General features: G+C 42.4%; 1 protein-coding gene across 8 annotated transcripts in view; it reads left to right on the top strand.

Annotated features, from left to right (window-relative positions):
- Positions 1-20,837, top strand: part of HDHD2 (haloacid dehalogenase like hydrolase domain containing 2) — a 41,763-nt gene extending 20,926 nt beyond the window's left edge. For all 8 annotated transcript variants that reach the window (XM_065932654.1, XM_065932653.1, XM_065932655.1 and 5 more), the window contains 4 exons: positions 447-531; positions 12,024-12,240; positions 15,739-15,802; positions 20,001-20,837. In XM_065932654.1, the coding sequence (XP_065788726.1) occupies positions 447-531; positions 12,024-12,240; positions 15,739-15,802; positions 20,001-20,104 (470 nt within the window). In that variant the 3' untranslated portion in view covers positions 20,105-20,837. The remainder of the gene's footprint in view (positions 1-446; positions 532-12,023; positions 12,241-15,738; positions 15,803-20,000) is intronic.
- Positions 20,838-24,312: the final 3,475 nt, after the last annotated feature.

The raw sequence follows: 24,312 nt of genomic DNA, 5'->3' as shown, positions 1-24,312 counted from the left end.
TGTTTATCATGACAGTGTGTGCCTCAGCTATGTGGCTCAGAAAGTCTAATTTTCCTTGCCTCTTAGCTTTCCAGTCCCTCATCAGTTGCTATTGATCTGATAGCTCATAGAGAACTGTGGCTGTTCTGGTTGATTTTAATCAGTAAAGCTTTTTGAAGTTACAAACTGTTAATTGTTTGAGAACATCAGGTTACACTTTAGTTCAGAAATTCTAGTTACTCAGTAGCTGTAAGACTGCAAAAATAATATACAAAAATACTAGGAGACCTTTTTTTTTCTTTTAAGTATAGCTCATATTTCCAAAGTATACTGGGCAGGATAATCTCTTAAGCTTCAGATTATTGCTACAACAAAAATGTGGACTTGGTTGACTAAAGCCGCTTTATTATAAATTGTGACATTACTGTTAATTGCATTTTTCAGTAATTTTTTCTTTTTATTTTTAGGAATACAGACAAGTGATCCTAATGCTGTGGTCATAGGATTGGCACCAGAACATTTTCATTATCAAATTCTGAATCAAGCCTTCCGGTGAGTCTCTAGCTGTTTATTTTTCATGTGATCATATACTCACTTCTTCTCTTCATTTTTTCTTTAAATTATTTTATTCATATATTTATCTATTTTGGGCTGTGCTGGGTCTTCATTGCTGTGTAAGCTTTCTCTAGTTGTGGTGAGCAGGGGCTCCCCTCTGGTTCTGGTGAGAGGGCTTCATTGTGGTGGCTTCTCTCGTGGAGCACAGGCTCCGTGGCACGCGGACTTCAGTAGTTGGGGCTCCTGGGCTCTGCTGCACGGGCTTAGTTGCTCCACGGCATGTGAGATCTTCCCTGTCATGGATTGAACCTGTGTCTCCTGCATTGGAAGACAAATTCTTTACCACCGAGCCACCAGGGAAGCCCCCCTTCTTCTCAAGTCTTTGTCATGTAAGGTTACACGTGTTTTACTTTCTGGCCATCTAGATTGTACATGAGAACAAATATCTTAAAGATCACTTCAAGATCAGTGTTAAACAATATTTATTACTGTCTTAGTTTTTTTTTTTAATAATCAATATGTTAAAACACAGTGATCACTGTGGTTTTTCTGGTTTATAGGATCAATATTCTGGGGCAGAAAATCATAGTCAAATTGCAGCTCTTAAACTAAGAGTTTTATCTTTTATTGTCACTCCTGTGATTCTTCACTAACTGTGATCTCCGAAGGAAAATAATATCCAGGCTGATTCACCCAAAATAGTAAATGTGATTCTCCCTCCAGCAAGAATCCAGGCTATCAAAAAAAGTTGTCAGGTTTGACCATACTTTCAAAGAAAGTATTTGATGAGTGATAATGGTAGTCTGATCTGGGGTTTTTGGCAGTAGGGAAGAAGAATTAGGTTCTGGTAGTGTCAACATGACTTGATGGACAGTTGGGTCAGGGGTGAAATAGAACAGTGAGTCGGGGAGGACGTTGAGATGTCTTAAGTGCATGTGATGGAGAACGTGCCCTGTGTGGGCTCAGGAGGTGATATGTTTGGGGTGAGGTCCTTTGAACTGTGGGCATCTAAGTGGAGGTGTTCCAGCAGCTGTTAGTAGAAATTGGAGAACTGTAGCCTACAGGTAAACTGTTACAAATCTTCACTGTGTGTTTTACCTGTAGGAACTTCTCAATGCTGTTTCCAAAAGGCAAGCTGCACACTGGTTCTCCTACTTCCTAAAATAAATTGAATAAAAATTTATTTGCAGATCTGCTCTAGAGTGAGACTGATTTTATTTTTCCCCTTGGATTTTTCATTTTTATAGATTTTTCATTTTTATAAACTTTTCATTTTTCATCTTGCCTTTTACTTCTTGTTGGATATTAAGCAGTGTGATTTGCCGTTAAATTTATGACAAGTTAAGTAGTCCTACACATTGCATAGAGGTACTTTAACTTAAAAAAGATATCTTTAACAGCTTAGTAAATTTTTGGAATTTAGCATGATTTTCTTACCAGTGCAAAGGTATTCAATAATCATTCTAACTTATACTTGATGTAGAATTCACTTCTTGATGTAAATATATGTCCTAGAATCAGAATGTTAAAACTTGTTACAAGGTTCACACATCTGGGCACGTTATTTGATCTTGAAGATGGCTATCCTCATGTACAATCTGTGTGGCTGGAAATACTACTACTGAATGCACTTTTGTCTGTGACTTTCAATTACTGTGATAGTCAAGTCTTCATTTAAATAAAAACAAATTCACTTTTTATAATTGCTCAGTAGACATTATTTCCCAGAGATCCACTGCTATGCCAGGTAACTTGAGTACTAACATTTCCTTCCTTCACCTACTTGTTTTCTGTTCTAGCTTCTTTGGGGATAGAGGTACAGGGGATTATCTCACCTGCTCCTTAAATAAGGTCTGTAACTATACCAAAACCAGTTTTCATTTGAAATAGAAAATTTGCTATTATTTCTTACTTCTGAGTTTACCCCCTACTACATTTTTATTCATTTCTTGAACCGCAGAATTCAAGGAGAAGGTATTGATTGATTTTAGCTGGTAATTTGGGAAGGACATATTTAATAGGAAGTTGGGAGGTCTCTGTCTTAGATAAATACTAGACTCAGGGTAATAAAAATGTATGTTGACATAATACTGACTTTGTAATTGCTCGGATGCTGTCTTAATTAGTACACTTCCCTAACCATATTGATTTTTTTAAACACTACATTTTAAAGCATTATAGTGCACTTATAAGTCAACTCTAATTTCACAAATGCACTTAACAGCTGGATGGAAAGTTAACAGAAGGATTTTAGGTCTTGCCCGTCTTTGCATATTGATGTCTCCACAGAGACTCTGCCTTCCAACCCATGACTACAGCTGTTTGGATTCTGAGTGGCAAATATAGACATCTCAAATGAACCACCAATTAGTTAATTACTATTCAGGTTTATAATGCGTTTAAACATTGGATTTTAAATCCTGTTGCATTGAATACTAGCTTTAGAGGCATATTACCTGCAGGCAAATACATCAGCCTTCCATGTTACACAAATATGTCTAAAATGTCTGAATAAAATTGAGAGCACTGAATTTTAAAGGATTGATTTTAGGGAAGGATAGGAACCACCAGTAAGGAATAAAGGTGATTTGGGTTTGGATTCTATGAGACATTCAAATCCTAAAAGCCATAGCTGTCTTTTTTCCTTTTGCCTAGTACTAAAAGGTAAAAAGTGTAGTATAATAAATACCCGTATGTCTGTCAACCAATTTAAGAAATACAAGTTATCAACACGCTTGCTATCCCATATGTATCCCTCCTCAATTTTGTTAGCCAAAGCCCAAAACTAATCAGGATTGTGAATTTTGTGTTTATTATTGCATTTCTTTACACTTGTAACACATACATAAGTATTTCTGGACAATATATAGTATTATCTTGCACGTTTTATACTTTATTTGTTCATCAGTTTGCTTTCTTCTCTAGAAATAATGTATGATTCATCAATATGGATACCTGTAGGTCCAGTTCATTCATTTTCTCAGTTGTCTTATACCACCCTGTAGGAAGGTCTTTTTTTATCTTCTGACCTATGAGGGAAAAAAACCTTCAGCATTTTAGTAATGGACCAATTTTAATTAAATTTGGTGTTATCTATTAGGAGAAACACTACCTGGGCAAGCAGATCACTTAATCTAAATGATCTTAGCATTAGCAATCCTAAAAAGTAAGTAATACATCATTGTAGAAATTTTGAAATGCTCAAAAAAGAAATGTGAATAAACAAAATTACCCATGATTCTCAACCTAAAAGATCTACAATTAATATTTTAACATATGACTAGTTTGTTTCCAGGCACATAGATATAGCCAAAACTGAGAGCATATGTATGCCATGTGGTAACTTGCCTTTTAAGTTTTTCTATATGCTTAAATATTCTTCTAAAACATATTTGATTCCCAGAGCATATTCCACTTTAAAAAGTGTCAAATATTTCTGATTGTTGCTTATTTCCAGGTTTTATGAGTTAATTTTTTTAAGAAACTTCTGAACATGTTTGTTGAGCAATGGTTATGTTTCTGTAACATGTTTTCTCAGAAGTATAGTTATGGGACCCCATATGGGACCCCAGGAATTTTGGGAAAAAACTGCATGGAATTGCTTAACCTAAGAAAACTTAACAGAAAAAAATATTTTTCTAAATTAAGAGCAGCTGTTCTCCAGCTTCTTGAGGAGCTTATTAAAATGTTTTTACAACCAAAGATAAGTGACATCACAGCTTTCACATTTAAATGCAGAGTTGAAGGCTGCTTTAAAAAAAAAGTTTTATGTTTTGAACACTTTGTTAATGACTTCTTTCCTATAATTGTTACAAGGTATGAGAATCCTTCAGAAGTCTTAGAGATATGCAGAAATCAATTTCTCCTGTGTTTTGGGAAGAGATTCTTATCCCCATAAATGGTTTCTGTTGAATGTTGGATTGCTTTCCTTTCCCCTTCTCATTAAGAAAAATAAAAAGTTTTATATTTAACATATTCAGTTCCTTAGAAAGGGAAAAAGAGAAGGGGAGGGGAGAAAACAACAGAAATCAGTTTCTGCCTTTGTACAGCAACTCCTGAATCTTGTCTCAGAGCCCTGGCTTAAGGAATTCTAGAATAGTGTGGCAGTGGGGCTTAAATTAGAAATATTTCTATGGGCTTTTTCCATTTTGAAAGAGCTGACTGCTATGCAGTCTTTTTAATTAAAGTCCAGACTATAAAAATAAAACACTCTGGAGATGAGAAATTGTTGAAGACTTAAGAACTTGAGTTATTTAAAGCGTTCCATTAGTACATGCCAAAGAAAACTTTATATGCCAATTTGAAGATCATGGAATACAGAATTGAGTTTAATGTCAGTCACTACTCATTTTTTAATTAACTGGGGAGATTCTTTTATGATCAAGGCAACTCTTGCCACTCTTAAGTAAAAGGTTTAGGTGAGTAAACTACATAAATACAATGTTACTGATCTTTTAAAATTTGATGTGTAATATTGCTCATTGGAAGGAAAGTTATGACCAACCTAGACAGCATATTAAAAAGCAGAGACATTACTTTGCCAGCAAAGGTCCGTCTAGTCAAGGCTATGGTTTTTCCAGTGGTCATGTATGGATGCGAGAGTTGGACTATAAAGAAAGCTGAGCCCCAAAGAATTGATGCTTTTGAACTGTGGTGTTGGAGAAGACTCTTGAGATTCTGTTGGACTGCAAGGAGATCCAACCAGTCCATCCTAAAGGAGATCAGTCCTGGGTGTTCATTGGAAGGACTGATGTTGAAGCTGAAACTTCAATAGTTTGGCCACCTTGATGTGAAGAGCTGACTCATTTGAAAAACCCTGATGCAGGGAAAGATTTGAGGGCAGGAGGAGAAGGGGACGACAGGCTGAGATGGTTGGATGGCATCACTGCCTCAATGGACATGGGTTTGGGTGGACTCTGGGAGTTGGTGATGGACAGGGAGGCCTGGCGTGCTGCAGTACGTGGGGTCGCAAAGAGTCGGACACGCCTGAGCTACTGAACTGAACTGAACTGATATACAGTAAAGTATACAGATTGTCAGTGTACAACTCAGTAAAAATTGACACATAGATACAGCAGCATAACCCCCACTCTGATCAAGATACAAAACATTTGCAGCACCCTAAAGGGTTCTCTATTCTAGTCAGTACCACACCTTCCTCAGGGAAACCATTACTCTGACTTCTGTCAGTATTGCAAGTTTTCGATCTTCATATGATTGAAATCATACAGTTGTAGCACTTTTTTTTTTGGTCTGCCTTTGAGATTTATCCAGGCTGTTGCATGTAGCAGTACTTTGTTTTTGCTTTGTTTGTTCTTTATTTTTGTTGTGGTATTGTAGTCTATTGTATGGCAGTTCCACAATTTATTCAATCAGTAATGGACATTTGGATTTTTTCCATTTTTGGCCCTTAAGAAAGCTGCTATGAACATTTGTCTACATGTTTTTTGGGGACATACCCATTTATTTCTTCTGGGTCTGTGTCTGGAAGTGAAATTACTGGATAATAGACAAGTGCCTGCTTAGCTTTAGACCATATTGCTAAGTTATTTTCCACAGTGATTTTATGGAGTCATACGTTCCCACCAGCTATGAACCAGAGTTCCACCAGTCTCCTCAGTCTGTGTCACTGGGGCTGTTTTTTCTGGTGTGTTTAGTAGTCTCTTACTGGGTTTCAATGTGTATTTCCCTACTGAGTAGTGTTGTTGAAGCCTTTTCACATACTTACTGGCCATTGGATAGCTTGTTTTGTGATCTCCCCATTCAAGTCTTTTCTCCTTTCTGAGGGTTATAGTTTCCTTAGAGGTTTGTTGGAGCCCTGTGTGTGCTATGTATACAAGTCTTTGGTTGGATATATGTCCTAGAGATATCTTACTTCTGTCGGTGGTTTGCGTTCTTTTAACAGTATGAGAACAGGACGTTTTTCATTTTGAGGGAGTCTTAATTTGTTTGTATTTTCTTCTGTTGTGTTTTAGAAATTTTCGCCCACCTCAGGGTCCTGAAGATATTCTCCGTATGTTTTCTTCTGCAAGCTTTATTGTTCTACCTTTAGCAGTTAGGTCTAGGGCCTGTTTTGAATGGACTTTTATGAATTGTGTGAAGTAAATTTCACTTTTTTCTTTACAGATATCCCGTTGTTTCTGCAACATTTGCTGCGTTAGAGCCATTCTTTAAAGAGCCTCACAGAATTGCAGTGATGTTTCAGTGCTTTGACATAAATCCAGTGACTATATAAGCATGGCTCTGTTTCGTATTTGTGCAGTTTCTCACTGTCTTGAATACTACAGCTTTACAATAAATCTTAATGTCTGGTAGCATACATTCTTTAACTCAGTCCTTTTTAAGATTCTACATCCTTTCCATGTAAATTTTGGAATCAACTTCTTTGTTTCTACCGAAAAAATAGGCTCACTAGGAGTTTGATTTGTCCTTCATTCAATCTACAGATTTGGGTAGAACTTACTGAATAATAATGTGCTGCCAGTGTATGAAAATGGAATATGTCTCCATTTATTTCGGTTTTATTTTTACATTTTTCATCAGTGTTTTGCAATTTCTAGAGTATAGGTTAGTTGTTTTGTTAAGTTAATCCTTCTGTTTCCTGCTTGATGTGATTGTAAGTAGTAGTTTGTTAAATTTTGTTTTTAATTGTTCATTGCTAATATTTAGAAATATAATTGAGATTTTGTGTGTTAACCTTGTGTTTATTCATTGACCTTACATTCACTTGCTAATTCTAATAATTTATTTGTAAAATCTTTTGAGTTGAATTGTCTACATAGATAATTGTGTCAACCACAAATAATGACAATTTTACTTCTCCCCTATCAGTCTTTGTATTTTCATTTCTTTTTCTTTATTATACTCTCTGGGACCCCAACTACAATACCAAACAGAAGTGGTGATAGTTGGTACCTACTATAAGTGAGTAAATTGCTGTGTTAATATCACATTGGAGATATTCTGGGGGTTTCAATTAAGTGTTGATGGGATTCTCTCTTGATATATTTAATGATTTGCTATTGTTTTGATTTGAACTTTTGGTAGTTTGTGTTTGTCAGATTGATTGGTGTTCGTTTTAATTGTATTGAGCGTCCAGTTTTTTGGTTGTTGTTCTGGTTTTTTGAGGGGTGTGTGCAGAGTCTTCGTGGCCGCCTGCTGGCTTCCTCTGGTTGTGGCAAGTGGGGGCTCTCTCGCCATGGTGCACAGGCTTCTCATTACCGTGGCTTCTCTCGTTGCAGGGCATGGGCTCAGGGCACGGGCTCTGTAGTTGTGGGGCACAGACTTAGCTGCCCCGCCGCAGGTGGAGTCTTCCCAGACCAGGGATCAAACCCGTGTCCCCTGCGTCGGCAGGCAGGTTTTTAACCACTGGACTACCAGGGAAGTCCATGAAGGTCAAGATTTTGGCATCCTCTAGTTGTTGTTCTCAACTCTGGACATTTTTGCTCCCAGGGGGACATTTGCCAATGTCTGGAGACATTGTTGGTTGTCACAACTGGGGGAAAAGAGTACATCTGACATCTAGTGGGTAGAGGCCATAGATGCTGCCAAACATCCAACAAGGTATAGTACAGCCTCCTCTCACAATAAAGCATTTTTCAGTAAAAAATGTCAGAGGTGTTGAGGTTAAAAGACCTAATCTGATTCAGTTCCTTCATTTGATAAGGAACCAAGACCCCCAAAAAAAAAGAAAGAAACCAAGACCCAAAAATGTGAAGTGATTTGCTGTTACCTATTTTAAGTAGCACAGACACTACCCTCCCCATATTTATGAATAAAATAATTATCATTACTGTCAGATATTATGAAAAAGTTTACATATATCATCTTTATTCCCCAAAAAGGTAAGCACTATTCTCCATGTTATGGATCAGGATAAGGATACAGAGGCACACAGTGCTTCATCCATTAATGAATTTATTCAGTAAGTGTCTAGTGAAAGGTCCCAGAGTTTGTTTGGGCTTTTTTTTATATATAATTTTATTTATTTATTTCATTTTTTGGCTGTGCCAGGTCTTCATTGCTTTGTGTGGGCTTTTCTCTAGTGGGGGCCAGTAGGGGCTACTTTCTAGTTGTGATGTGCGGGCTTTTTATCGTGGTGGCTTCTCTTGTTGCAGAGCACAGGCTCGAGAGTGCATGGGCTTCAGTGGCCGTGGTGTGTGCGCTCAGTAGTTGCAGTTGCTGGACTCTAGAGCCCAGACTCAGTAGTTGTGGCCTATGAGCTTAGTTGCTCCGAGGCATGTGGGATCCTACCAGCCCACGGATCGAACTCATGTCTCCTGCATTGGCAGGTGGATTCCTTACCACTGAGCCCCCAGAGAAGTGCCCCACGGCTTGATTTTGATTTTGATTTTTTTTTTTTGAAGTAAGAAACACAGTGATGAGCAAAACTGATGGGCATAGTGGAGATTATATGCTAGCGAGGAAGACAAACCAAACCTAGCTGAGTAAGAATTATCAACTATGGAAAGTTGATAGAAAGGAGAAAAGATGAGATGGAGCTGAACTGTGAGGAGGAAGTCCACTCTGTAGGGAGATTGGCGATGGCGGCTTCTGTGTACTGACTTCAAGCTGAGATCTGACAGGTGAGCAGAAGAAAGCCGTGTGCAGAGTATGGGGCAGTGTTTCAGGAGGAGGGAACACCGTGTGTGGGGACTGAAGCAGGAAAGAGTTTGACCTTTTTGGTATGTAGTCAACAATGGGGAAGGTGTCTTGAGATTGGAGATGTAAACGTTGGCCAGATGAAGCCAGGCCTCACTGGCTGCAGGGAGGACTTTGGATTTTATACTCTTTGCAGTAAGAGGTTATTTTTTTTTTACGCTGAGAAGGGACATACGTGATCTCGCCTGTACTTTTAAAACTCCTTCTATTGCCTGTACTATGGGTTGGTATAATAGGGCAACAGCAGAAAGCAGGCAGACGAGTTGACTATTGCAGAGGTTCAGCTGAGAAAGTAAGACTGGAAACGTTTTTATTTTTCTTTTGGACTTGGAAGTTACTGGATATGCTAATAAAGGGATATGGAAGGGTGAGGGAAAGTAAAAAATCAAGGATCACTGCTGGGTTTCTGGCTTGAGCATTGGGGTGAATTTATTAAGTTGAGAAAGATTGGGGGAGAGTCGTTTGGGGGAGTGGGAAGAAAAGGACTCACTAGTTTGACGTTGGGCAAATGGGAAGCTTCTGGCAGTTGCTTAAGCTGCCATGTAATTCATTTCCACATGCTTCATCTTCAGCAGCAGTGCTAAAAGGTTGCTCTTGTGTTTTTTTTTTTTTCCCTCTAGAAAAGTGGTTTTCTGGAGTTCTGGGTTCCTGCTCTCCTTGGTCTCAGCTGGCATTGCTGGATGATCTTGTAAAATGGAGTGTGCTGGACTTGGTGTTCTTTACCATCCCTTTCAGTAATGTGCTTCCTGGCTAGGTCTTGTTTGTAATTTTTTCCCTTGGCCTACATGGAATTTATAGCCAAGGATTTCTGCATGAGGCCTTCTTGATGCCTTTTTTCCTTGTTTCTTGTACATCAATGGACTTATAGTCAAATAGAGATAGAAAATCCTTAGATTTCTTGTTGATGTGTTACTTCTGATAACAAAGAAATCAATTGCCCTGCCTAGGAAATGTACAAACTCCTCTAAGTAGTATGGTGTCTATTTTCTCTTATTTTTGGAAGTGTTAACTATTAAAAAAAAAAAAAAAACTTTTAATCTGTGTCCTAGAAAATAATTTACCTTTCAGTCTACCCTGAACATGCCTTGGCTCTTGCTAAGATTCAGTAAATCTTCTGCTATACAGAGAAGAATGACAGAAGCAGGAACCACTTCCCTGAGAGATGCCTGTCTTCTCCCGGCCCATGTGGAACCAGTTCCCATTTAGAGAAATGCAGAGGAACCCACAGTTTCAGCCCTTCCAGGGGAGGCACTAAAGCACTGCCTGGGAATTAAGTACACACATCAATCAAGCTGATAAGTCTTATACCCAGTTAATATATGATAAAATATTAACAAAGCTAAATCAAATGAGTTTTTAGTTTAGCTGTGTAAGTGAAAAGCAATTTTGAGGTCTGTTGCATAAAGAATTCCAGTTCCGTGATAGAGTAGCAAATAAATGGGATTGGGGGCAGGGTGACAAGAGGGGAGATAGATAAATCACTCATTATTCTCTTGTTTCGATCAGCTGTGGTTCTTTAGGGCCAGTATAGTGGCCTTATCAGGTTTCCTAACCGTTGGATTTTAAGATCTGCTTAAGAAATAAATTTGTATTAATATTAGAGAATAAATTTGAAGGATCCATCCTGTGCTGTGAGCAATTCGTAGTAACTAACAATAAGACCCTGTAATAGGCCAGTATTGGTTTTTACTTAATAAAATATTTAATCATAAATGTCTGAATCCTGCATCTCCCACAGGAAGGCATTTCCATGCCCACTGACAAGAATAATTTAGCAGTTTCATAGTTGAGCGCTTAATTACTCATAATTGTGAAGGGTAAGATGTGGTGAATTCTGCCTCAATGGACATACTAAATATTTTAACTAAGTAGATGACTTAAAGTAAATTAAGCTAGTGAGATCATTTATTCCATTGGTTAAAAGCAGCTTAGGAAGACTATCATGTCCCGTATATGACGCGATGGTAATGGGTGTGTGACTCTTTGCTCTGTGACTGTATGTAGGCTGCAGTGTTGGGGTGGGAGGCAGATTATTTGTGGATGGGATTGGTGGGGCTTGGGGGATTTCTTTTGTTATGTTTTGCCTGAGTCACTAATGAGGATCCTTAACTATGCAGTTTGGTTCTCCAAGGAGAAAGCTCTTCATGCCCTTTCAGTTAGTGTGAGAGTGTTTGTCCTGCATCAGGAAAAAGGAAGGGACTTGGCATTTCCCCTTAAGCCTACTGCTTTGTCCTTCAGTGAAAATGGCCTGATTTTCAGAGTGACAGCAGAAGCAGTCAAAGGGTAAAATGAAGAGGGGATGATACAAGCAGAAAATATTTGTAAAATGCTCTATGAAATTTCTGAATTAGAATCTCACATTTTGGAGTAGAGAAAAGAGGGAGCCAGGTATTTTAGGAGTTAGCTAAACGTGTCACTGCACAGCAGTTGAGTCATACTGTAAAAGGCTCAGGAGCCTCCTGCTTACCATTAGGGAGGTTGAAACAACTTGTCTCATTAAGTTAAGCTTCTTCCCTCGAGTGTCTTATTTAGCTTTACTTCTCTTAATTCTCTTTCCCTGATGATTTGGGTAAAGTGTCTGAAACCACTAAAGGTAAAAGGTTGAAGCAATCCCAAATTTAATAATCTATCACCTTTCTTTAGTGTATCTGAGTGTAATTCCCAGCAGTCCTAGCAAATTCATTAGAAGACAGCAAGTCATTAAAAGTTAATATGAAACTATTTGTTTCTGTGAGTGAATAAAAGCACTTTGTTGTAAGTCTGACATTCTTTTCCACTCATAAAAAAGCCTTGCTTTTAGCCAGTTACCATTGTCTCTGTCTCTCTAGGTTACTCCTGGATGGAGCGCCTCTGATAGCAATCCACAAAGCCAGGTATTACAAGAGGAAAGATGGCTTAGCCCTGGGGCCTGGACCATTTGTAACTGCTTTAGAGTATGCCACAGATACCAAAGCCACAGTCGTGGGGAAACCAGAGAAAACATTCTTTCTGGAGGCGTTGCGGGGCACTGGCTGTGAACCCGAGGAGGCCGTGATGATTGGAGATGTAAGTAGAAAAGCCCAGGAAGTGCCCTGGGCTCACCTGTCCTGCTGGAAGGAGCCAGCTTCAGAGCCCTGCTTCGAAACACAAGCAGACCCGTTATTGGTGATTCTCAGATGGTAATAAGAGGCCGCCCATAAAGCAGGCTTTCCAGTAGTTATTTACTGGTATTCTAAAGAACTGAAATGTTGATTATTTCTGACAGTCTTCATAGTGTGATGAGATATATATAATTCAAAAGACCATCAGATGCAAGACAATTAAATGCTTATATGTATTTTTGAAGAAAACTTAGATTTTTTTTTTTGACTATTCGTTAATGCAGAGACCACCTGTACCTAAAGAATTCTCTCACTATTGATTTTTTTTTCCCTAGTATATGCTTTATGGAAGAACTTCCCAATTTGCCACAGATAGCTAAAGATAATGATTGCCTCAGGCCTTTGAGTGGCAGGGCTGGCCCTGGTGAGCAGATGTCCTAGCCAGTGACCTTTGGCTGTGAGCACACTGTCAGTTTACCCTGGTAAGAAAGGCAGTCCCAAAGAATGTTCAAACTGCTGCACAATTGCACTCATCTCACACACTAGCGAAGTAATGCTCAAAATTCTCCAAGCCAGGCTTCAACAGTACATGAACCGGGAACTTCCAGATGTTCAAGGTGGATTTAGAAAAGGCAGAGGAACCAGTGATCAAGTTGCCAACATCCATTGGGTCATTGAAAAAGCAAGAGAGTTCCAAAAAAACATCTATTTCTGCTTTACTGACTATGCCAAAGCCTTTGACTGTGTGGATCACAATAAACTGTGGAAAATTCTTCAAGAGATGGGAATACCAGACCACCTGATCTGCCTCCTGAGAAATCTGTATGCAGGTCAAGAAGCAAAAGTTAGAACTGGACATGGAACAACAGACTGGTTCCAAATTGGGAAAGGAGTACGTCAAGGCTGTATATTGTCACCCTGCTTATTTAACTTATATGCAGAGTACATCATGAGAAACGTTGGGCTGGAGGAAGCACAAGCTGGAATCAAGATTGCCGGGAGAAATATTAATAACCTCGGATACACAGATGACACCACCCTTATGGCAGAAAGTGAAGAAGAACTAAAGAGCCTCTTGATGAAAGTGAAAGAGGAGAGTGAAAAAGTTGGCGTAAAGCTCAATATTCAGAAAACAAAGGTCATGGCACCTGGTCCCATCACTTTGTGGTAAATAGATGGGGAAACAATGGAAACAGTGAGAGACCTTATTTTGAGGGGCCTCAAAATCACTGCAGATGGTAATTGCAGCCATGAAATTTTTAAGACGCTTGTTCCTTGGAAGCAAAGCTGTGACAAACCTAGACAGCATATTAAAAAGCAGAGATATTACTTTGCCAACAAGGGTCCATCTAGTCAAAGCTATGGTTTTTCCAGTAGTCATGAATCGATGTGAAAGTTAGACTAGAAAGAAAGTTGAGTACCGAACAACTGATGCTTTTGAACTGTGGTGTTGGAGAAGACGCTTGAGAGTCCCTTGGACTGCAAGGAGATCCAACCAGTCCATCCTAAAGGAAATCAGTCCTGAATATTCATTAGAAGGACTGATACTGAAGCTCCAATACTTTGGCCACCTGATTCAAAGAACTGACTCATTTGAAAAGACCCTGATGCTGGGAAAGATTAAAGGGAGGAGAAGGGGACGACAGAGGATGAGACGGTTGGATGGCATCACCGACTCGATGGACATGAGTTTGAGTAATCTCTGGGAGTTGGTGATGGACAGGGAAGCCTGGCGTGCTGCAATCCATGGGGTCACAAAGAGTCGGAGATGACTGAGCGACTGAACTTAGTGGGAAAACATTATTTTCTATGTGTGCTGTGAGGGAAAAGTACTGGAAAGCACACTGCCTTGTGGTCAGTAGGTGGCAAGGATTATGTTTCAGTTTTAAATAGTAATGCCTTAGGCTGGAAGGGCCCATCAAGATTGTCTGGTCCAAACCTCCTCACTTTACAAGCTGAGAAACCTTAGCCCAGAGAGGTAGGCCTCATGACGGAAGTCCCAGGGCTGCTGAGTGGCATGGCTGGAAGTAGGGCTCGAGGCCCCAGGCCCCCTCCAGAAGCAGCTGTAGGTCCCCGCTGTGTTGAACTGTGCCGCTGCTCAGGGACCGCAGTCTTCCTGACTGCCCCCTTCTACTGCTAGGTTCCTGCACCAGCACCCACCAGGATATCACTGGACTCAGTCCTGCTTTGAAAAACCATCTTTTCAGTAACAACTTGTCCCTCTGGCAGGCCTTTAGCTGACTTTTCTAGGCAAATGTGTATTCAAGAAAGTGGTTACCTTAGCCTGGAGATTTCAGAATTCTTTGTCCCTGGAGACCCTGCTATTGGCACAACATGGAAGGTGGGAAGGGCATGCAATCGCAGAATTGAGCTGCACGGAGGGTTGTTGTCTGAGAGAGGGGTAGCTTTCCCTCCCTTTTCATGTCTACATTTTCCTACCTCCTTCCTTTCCCTCTCCCCCATCTTGCCTGCTTCAACAAGGCAGGTTTAGATGCAACAGAAAAGGTTTTAAGTTAGACCTTGAGTGAAGATTTTGACAGAAATTCTGAGACTCATTTCCAAGGGTGGTTGTTAAATTACATGAATGATTTTAAGGGAAAAGTTTTTCTTTGAGCATGATCTGAATAAATTCTGCTTCTAGACATGAGATGGCAAGATTGATTTTATTGATGTTTCTTTCAGTTCTTGAATTTTTATTGCCTTACGTTTATCACCATTAGCTGAGTACATTCACCCCTATCTTGAGTAAGAATTGAAAAACAAGAGCTTCCCCTTTAAACTGCTCTCTTATTCCTAAGTGTAAAGGCAGTCTCAGGATCTGTTGAAGTATACGATTTGACTTGATTCCTCCTCTTACTGACAGGTGGATGAAAAGTAAGGATAATGTCTTACGTGGGCAGCATGACAGCTGTCTTCTGAACCTAGTTCACTCACTGCCCTGCAGTTGGATCATTTGCCTTAAGAGCTGCCAAATGATAAAATACCTGTTTTCCATGATCTGCTTTAAAAGGAGATAGATGGGAACTTCCCAGGTGGTTTAGTGGTTGAGACTCTGTGCTCCCAGTGCAGGAGGCCCAGGTTTGATCCCTTGTCGGTGAACTAAATCCCACATGCTGCAGCTAAGACCTGGTGCAAACGAGTAAATAAAATAAAAAATATTTTAAAAAAGAGATAGATGGGCATGTGGCGAAACATGAAGGCCTGTCACTGCCCTTTTCATGTTTGGTTACCAGGGTTACTACTCTTTTCTACCCCTGCCTCCGTGATGCTTCCCTTTCCAGCTGGTGTGCTCCCTCAGACTATTACACATGGGTTTATTCTTCTTTATACCTCCCTCGCTCTTGTGTTAAGAAAAAACATGGGATTGCAGTTGGCCATCCCAGCCTAATAAATTGCTGGTAGGTTGGTTGGTTGGCGAGCTCATTGAAGACACTGGACTAAACGCCTCATCATGCTTTTCTAGGACTGCAGAGATGATGTTGGTGGGGCCCAGAATGCCGGCATGCGGGGCATCTTAGTCAAGACAGGTATGTATCTTCTGTACAAGCTTTCTCTGAAACAGAATTGTAGAATACACCATTCTTAAAGAATAGTCTTTGAAAAAATGGCAAAGCCCACTGGGTACTTTAATTCTTTTTCTGCCACAAAGCAAAAATAAAATGGGCGTAGGATTGCAGGGAAGAAAGACGATGTGAGCTAGGAAGATCAGATCTGAGTTCAGAGGTGTTTTCACACTTTCTCAGAGATAGTCATACACAAGACAGTTAGCCTTTATATGATTTTATGGATATACAAATCTCCAGTTGACCAAAAAACCATTGATCGTGGGGCTCTGTAAAAATATCCTTTCTTTTTGCACTAGGTATAAAATAATGGTGTTGACCTCTTTGGGGACTGACTTGCTAAGTGATAACTTTGTGTTAATGTTGTTTTAAAAACACACATAAAAAAACTTTTTTCTTGTCTTTTCATGTACTGTTTTAGTAACAATTTCCTATATCAAAATTAAGTAAACTGGGTGTGGTCCCTCAAGTATTATTTAAGGAAAGGGAAAGAACTTAATGGGGAAGCCTCAGCTGATACAGTATCATGATGACAGCAGACCAGTTAGGTGGCTTGGGTCTAGGTCTCAGCTGTACACTGACTCTGAGATTCTGTCAGAGCCCTTCACCTCTTGGGGCTGTTTATAGATGATGGGGCTGGACTGCTCCCTTGTAGCTCTGTGCCATTTTCCGGTGTGGAGTGTGATGGATAAAATCCTCTCAAGGTCAGGAAAGACGAGGCATGACAGCTGTGGGTGGGCGTGTGGTTTTGTGCTGAGATCGTGATCAGCCTTTCCAGATAAAGTGAACAGGTCTCCCCCACACCTGCTGCCAGAGGGTACCTGCTGAGCTTAGAACTAATAGCACATGTTTGAGGATGACACAGCCAGGGGTCCGTTCCAAGAATTGTCATCAGACTCTGATCAGTTAAATAGCAGATAAGGGTTTCTGTGGGCTTCCCTGGTGGCCCAGCAATTAAGAATCTGCCTGCGGAAAAAAAAAAGAATCTGCCTGCGTATGCAGGAGATGCGGGTTCAGTCCCTGGGTTGGGAAATCCCTGGAGAAGGAAATGGCAACCCACTCCAGTGTTCTCGTCTAGAAAATGCCATGGACAGAGGAGCCTGGTGGGCTACAGTCCATGGGGAGAGTCAGTAGTGACTGAACAGTAACAGCAGAAGATTCCATAAATGGCTCTTTGAGTTCACATGCCTGGCTTCATACAGGTTGTCCAGAAAAGGGAGGATTTAAACAGTCATAGAAGACCTGCCACCAGGAAATTTTTAGCAAAATGTATATTTACTCATGACTGTGATGTTCGTTCAAGAAAATGTGGTTGCATGAAAGCTATTTTGAATTTAAAAACAAACACGAGATGCTTCTATAATTGAATAAGAGGTACTTCCCAGGCCCTGTGCGTGGGGCTGGCTTCCCAGGCGGCACTAGTGGTAAAGAATCTGCTTGCCAGTGCAGGAGACGCAAGAGACTCAGGTGTGATCCTTGGTTCAGGAAGATCCCCTGGAGTAGGTAATGGCAACACACACCAGTTTTCTTGCCTGGAGAATACCATGGACAGAGAAGCCTGGTGGGCTGCAGTCCATGGGGTTGCAAAAGAGTCAGATACAGCTGTGCAACTGAACACACACAGTGTGAACTAGAGGGAAACAGTCTTCTCGTGCAGGAGGTCTAGGGGTGAACCGGTGGAACCTTGCAGATGGTGACTCTAGTCACTTTAGAACTAACAGTGTTTTTGCACATTTCTCATTCAAAATGATCACCGCTTTCCCTGGAACATCACTCTGCTTTGATGGAAGCGAAGAGGATGACGGGACACATCAGGGAGTCAAGGAAAATAGGCGCGCACATCATCTTTCCTTGTGTCTGAATTTTCAGATTCCTGACATTCACCATTTTATGATCCAGTCATTGAGGAAATCCACAGATAACTATTTCTATTCTTGCATTCCCGTGAACATTTCCTTTCTTAGCTCACATAATTAAGGATTTACAGCAAGTATTAAAGCTGCTGTTCTACCAGTGTCTTGTAGGCCCAGCTACCCCGAGCTGGTCGCCATGGTTCTGCCTTCTTTTCTGACTGGCCGTTGGCAGTGGTCAGCCCATCACAGAGGGCTTAGAGAAGCCAGCAGCTCCACACAGTCACGTCTGAAATGTCTAACTTAGTTATGTAGCTAAGTTCAGCTCATGAAAACAGGACCATTTGTACTGTCCATCTTTGGTCAGGGGAAAAAAAAAAAGTCCCAAGTAAGACCACTGTTCTGCAAGCGTACAGAGCTGCTGGTTCCACTGATGGATTTGAACTGAATGCAGTGGACAAGTGCTTGGCTTCCCAGTGTTGAAAATTACCATGGAAATTTTCACTTATTCAGTGGTCTTGAGCAATTCGTTTCTCAGTAACACATGTTAAATGCTCAGTAAACGTTTGCTCCATGATTTGTTAATAAAGACTTTTGACTAGCCCTGACCAGAATCTAATTCTATTTAGCATGTAAAACAGTGACCTAGGAGAGATGGTATCACCCTTTGTCCAATGTTGTCAACATGGCTTCCAGCATTCTGCCTCCGTTTACATTTATTCATCCAGGAGAGTACAGACTGCCGTGCTGAGTCAGGCATGAGTGACAGTGGCCTGCTCCACTCACTCGGCCAGCGCTGTTGAGCACCTGCCACATGCCGGACACAGTGCAGGTTGCTAAAACTTGCACACATACGTAAGCCGCTGTGTCAGTTTGTACTTTGTAGAAGCCCCAGGGCCAGACGAAGCAGAAGCATGCTTCAAGCCCTTCTCTCCATGGCTAAGAACCCTGACTTTCACACATTGGTCCTTAGACAACTAGATCCAAGCAGTGGGTGGTGTAGTAAAAAGTAGTCATTAACTTACCTGTGAGACCAAGTAGAAACCTTGCAAAGGGTAACTCAGTGGGGTTTAAGCTTAAGTAGAAATGAGCAGGAGAGTTTGCTGTGTGGACCATACTGTGGACAGGTGCCTTGAGGATGCTGGGGAAGTTTACCTTTGTGCGTTTGATGCTGGCTCCTTTCCTGTAGGAATTCACAAGTCAGCAAGGCAGGACAGGAGCAATGTCACCACCACAGTGCCAAGTTGTGGGCTGGGGGTTTTCAGGCTTCGTGTTTGCTGGACAAAACCTCTTAGGTAGTTGTAGAAAACAAAAGGGACTGTATTGTAGAAAATGGTGAGCCTATTGTTTGGAAGCCTAGATTTAGGCAGAGAATACTAGAAACTGCAGAAAAATAAATAGAGGCTCACAGAAAGGGGGATGAGAGCATGCAGAAAGGGCAAGTGCAGAGGCCGCAGGGCAGACAGCCTCATCCCCAGGGCCTTGACGGAAGCAGTGTTCCGCGCCCCCCACCTCCATCCCTTCTCTCCTTCTTTCCTTCGTTTAACAAGGGCTACAGAATGCCCGCCGTGTGAGGGGTGCTGAGTTGGGTGACTGAGGGCCTGGTAGGCAACAGGACAGTTGGGGCTCTTTCTGAAGAGCACTGGGACACATGAAGCGTGTCTAAGTGGGGTCATGCATGGCCTGGTGTACATGGTCAGATCAGCTCTGTGACCCTGTGTGAGCAGTTCCTCTGCTGTGCTGGGCTGTTCATTTGTGGGTCTTGAGTTCCTCAGTGCCCTGCCGGGCAGCCTGTCCGGCCAGCCTGCACGTGAGCACCGTGGCCATCCGTCTCTCCCTGCCCCGGCGCGCTCATTTGCCCGCTCACAGGCGTCCTGCTGGGCAGCAGCACATGCAGGTTCCAGTCGCCCGTGAGCTGACAAGGCCTCTGTCCTGTGGGGTCTGGGTCTCATGCAGAAGCATTGATTTAATCACCGTCCGTATCTTTAGGGCTGGGGGGGAGGAAAATGAATTTCACCAGGTGAGGAGATTTGAGGGCACCCTTAAATGTCAGGGCACCCTTAAATGACCCAGTACCTGGGACCCGGCATCCGTTGCTGAGAGACCAGAGGGCCTGGGAAATGCTGAACACATCCGGCTTTGGATTGCCTCGTGGCATCCTGAGCCTGGATGAAAGGTGCTCTGGGCGCTGTGGAGCCCCCGATTCTCTCGGCACTGTCAGCGCGGCCTGTGGGGGCCCAGGTGCTCACGGGCCGTGATTACTCTGGCGTCCTGACAGTAGCCTTTGTTCACGGGCTTTACTTTCATTTCAGGGAAATATCGAGCAGCAGACGAAGACAAAATTAACCCAGCTCCTTACTTAACCTGTGAGAGCTTCCCGCATGCCGTGGACCACATTCTGCAGCATCTGCTGTGAACCATCTGAAGCAACTTGAAATGCAGCTTTTCATCGACTGGAATGAATCCCTCAACACACTCAGCGCCGGCCTAGACAGACCACTCAGCGCTGCTCACCGGTTAACCCTCTTTTATTGTGCAGTAATTAGAAAGAAAGGTATTGAATTGCAGCCAGCCACTCAGCCTGGCTAATCCCTTTTATTTTATAAAAGAAGATGAGATCCAAGGAAAGGGAAAGCTGAGATTGAGTGTTCCTTTTAAAATATTCATCAGGTTAGCGGGGCTGGAGGAGAGTCTGCCGCAGGGAGCCTCGCGTTCTCTGCCCTCTCCTCACTGGTAAATTGGTGGGGTTCAGGCTGACTAAAGTTGAATGGTATCTTTTTAAGTTACAAAGTACTGTACTAAAGGGTGCATTAGGCTGTAGTTTTAACACTGAGTTCAGCTGTGAAATCTGTCAGAAGGGCCGAGTGGAGAGTACAGGCCAGAAGCAGCAAAATAAATTGTCCTCTAGCCCAAGTGATGGAGTGGATTTGCTTTCATGGATGTTGAAAACTAGATTAGCTACTGTATTATTCCCAGCCTGGGTGACTTCTTTTTCTCTTCATTAACCAGAGATGACTAATTTAAATTTAGAACCTGATTTTAATTTAAAATAATATTTCCATTAATAACCTATTCATTGCAGATACCTATTATACTGTATAACAGTTGTTTTGGAAATTTTATGTAAAATTAAAACTATCAGTATTTCACAGATGTTTTAATTAGACATTGTTATTAACAGGAACAGTGCAGAAACTAAAATCAAGCCTTTAATGTCTTACAGACCATGCATTTTTGAGGTTAGTGTCCACCCGGGCCCCATTAACTGTACGTTTGCAAGATTTCATTATTTTTGCCTCTGACACTGTGGGAAAAATCCTTCAGAAGCTATTGGGACAGATTCAAGCTTTTATGTACTTGGTTACCACAACTGTAAAATGAAATCTCGCCTTGTAACATGGATGAGTCTTCTCATGTTAAACCCACCAAAATGAAGGGAACTGAGTAGGTAATGACTTTCCTTGTGCATTTGCATACGCTGATGGTCCTGGGCCTTTGCAGTTGTTTAACTGGGCTCTTGGGCCCTGGATTATCAGCATGTAATTGTCCATCATCTTGGTGCTCCCCATACTGAAGCACACAGCGGTGTTGATGAGCTTCGGGCTTTGATGCTTGTTTAGAGATCAGCTTGGTCTTAGGTGGGAGGGGGCGAAGCTGAATGGCCACTCCCCCTCCTCCTGGCCGTTTGCTGAACGCTCTTCTTACTGTGAAGATGCCCGGACTTAGTCCTTGCACGTGCCAGAGTGCAAAGGACAGGAGTGCTGGGACACCACCCGGATGGGGAGGAGGGCGGTGGCAGGGGCACAGAGCCCGGCCAGCACTTCCAGCCCGCCCCTTCCGTGACCCTAGCCACTCCCCAGCCTCTCCTGCCTCCTCTCCCCTCTCTGTGGAGTACCCATGGTGCCCGCCACGCAGGCGTGTTATGAGAGTTAAATGCACAGCACACACATTAAGGACTTTGAATAGAATCAGGCAGATGCTAAGTGTCCACGTTTGCGATGATGACATGCAGATATAGGAGTGTCTGCATTTAACCATCTGGGAAAGTTTGGCAGAGTTCATCTCTATAGTCAGTTCAGTGGGGAAGGTCTTCCTGAGAATTTAAAAAAGAGACATTCTACGATGTTTGAACTCCTTCAGACCAGAGCTGCAAAGAGGGAGGCCCCGCGTGCAAGCAGAGGCTGCTGGTATATTCACCTGTGGCCTGTTCCCCAGCACCTGGGACAGCGATTTCTTGGCCCAGGCGTTCTCAAGTGTTTGCTCGCTGCTGTGTGTGAAGTGCCTGCTAGGAGATAAGTGTATAAGAGAAGGATCTGGCCTGGAGGGCCAAGGAGGATGCCCAAGGCAGTATGAAGATCCTGTGTCCCTGTCCTGTGCCGTGGTCCTGCCTGCAGAATGAAGGAAGTGTCCCCTCGTTCATGCCAAGCACTTGATTACACTTGGACCTTCACGTGTCTCCTCTCCCCACCAGACAGGACTGTGTCTGCTACAGCACAGAACAGGCACTCAGGCAGTCACCGGACCAATCAGACTTAGTTGTAAATATTATAAGAATTTAATGCTAGAACGTGTAGCTGTGGGTAGGGAGGAGAAAATAAGTTTCATTTTAGACTTGCTGTCCATAGAAGAGGCCCATTAGACACTTAAGTAATGGCTCTGACAGTCTGTGGACAGGTTAGAGCTAAAGCCACGCAGTAGATATGACTGACAGGTGAGTGGCCCGAGAGGGTAAGATGCCATGTGCACCCAGCCCCGCCAAGAGAGATGGCTGCTCCACTTTCCTCCACTCTCACGTGGCCCTGGAGGCCGTTCAAACCCTAGTTTACCGTTTTATTTAACAGACGTCATAGAGGGCTTTCTAACTGACCTGTCCACAGTGTGAAGTCTGTGAAGATAAATAGAAATCTTGGCTTAGGTTGAAATTACTAGAAACATTCCCAGCTCAATGGGTTGGTCTGCGTTGGGCCTCATGGAGGAGATTTAATAACCAAAGTATGTAAAGGACTTTATTTTCCAGCCATTACACTTCAAGGACTGTCTTTTGGTACTGACCCCAAGGAGAGTGTTTGTATCAGCTTTACTGTAATCCTGTCCTGGCCCCAGAAAGGGATCAAGTGATCCCTTAGGACTAGAAGGGGCATTAGAGAACATCCACTGTCGGGAGGTGGTTATTGCACGTCTACCGTGAGCCAGGTGCGTGCTCCGTGTGATGGGCGAACTGTGATGTCTCCTGGAGGAGATACAGTTGTGCCCACTTCACACTCACCATCCAGAATCAGCTCGTTCTGCAGTGACTCTGCGTACCCACCATTCCACCCCTCCCAGAGCAGATCATGATGCCCCGAAAAAAAGGGGCTTGCCCACCTCCTTCAGCAACGGCTCCATCAAACACCTATGGCTGTGGATGTCACAGACTCCCCTGGAGTGACAGTTGTCGTCCCCTAACCCTAATCCCACATTGAAAAATTACAGGAGTGAATTGTACAGGAAAGTCAGATCACACCTGTGTTGATGATGTTCAGTTGGTTTTAGATCACTGGTGGTTCATGTAGTATGAAACTCAAGTCCTTGGGTACCTATAATAAAGAATTTTTAAAACTGCACTAATGTGTTTCATTAAAACATTTGCCTTGGGTGGCACAGTCCCTTTGTCCTGTTAGCAGTTATCTGCATGGAGCCAAGTTTGTATTAGAGAGTTTTCTTTGACATAAATCACAAAATTCTTGCCCAGAATAAATGTACAAGGCCTTTGCTAACTTTGTGTTACACCAGCCACCTGCTACCCAAAGTATGCTGCTGTCTTTGAGAGGCGAGGTGCCCAAGTACCAGAAATCGTTTATCGTAATTCAAACGGCATCTATTAAAATGAAACAGATTTCAGTATCTTTTTCTAGTATTTAATGTCATGCACATCTCAGTGCCTGCTTGTTTCAATGGCTCCTGTGCCTGAGGAAATCAAAGTATTTCTTAAATGCCCACTGGGAGTAAAGCACCAAGGAAGACCGAGCAGACTGTAGCTCCGACTCCTAGGTACAGATCTTTTAGTTGGGAAATAAAAGCATGTAAACAGTGCACCTAAAGATCCACAGAGCTCTGGCAAGTTCAAGGTGGTGGTGTAGGTGCCCCCGAGAAGAGCTGATGTGCAGTGAGCGGAAGCTTCGGAACAGTAACAGCGTCTAGCCTATGAAGCACATACAGTGCTCAGTCTGTGGTCTGTGTCATTTCATCCATTCAGCAGCGGTGGCAGAAAGTACCACAGCCGTGGTCTAACATTCAGGTGGGGTAAACAATCAACTGTACACACTGCTGCGTAATGCAGGGGAGCTACTGACAAGTGATGAAGAATAGAGCCCGTAAGCATGAGGCTGCTGTTCCTTTAGATAACTAGTCCATCAGGGAAGGCATCTGATGGCCAGAACGAGTGCTGTTGGTGAATCGGGTGAAGACCCTGAACTGCCAGTGTCTGAACTATCAGGAGATGGCAAATGCAAATTCATGGCTGGTTTTCCTGGGAAGGTCAGAAGGTCTGCATTTCCGTGTTCAGCTGGACCCGGGTCACTGCTGTGTCCTCCGGACAGTTCTGGCCTCTGCGGTTGGCCACAGTCCCCACCTCTCCTTCCCTTA

The sequence above is a fragment of the Muntiacus reevesi genome, chromosome 4 (assembly GCF_963930625.1).
Source record: "Muntiacus reevesi chromosome 4, mMunRee1.1, whole genome shotgun sequence".
Taxonomy (NCBI): Eukaryota; Metazoa; Chordata; class Mammalia; order Artiodactyla; family Cervidae; genus Muntiacus; species Muntiacus reevesi.
Note: the sequence above shows the minus strand (reverse complement) of the source record. Positions and strands in the feature narration are given on the sequence as shown.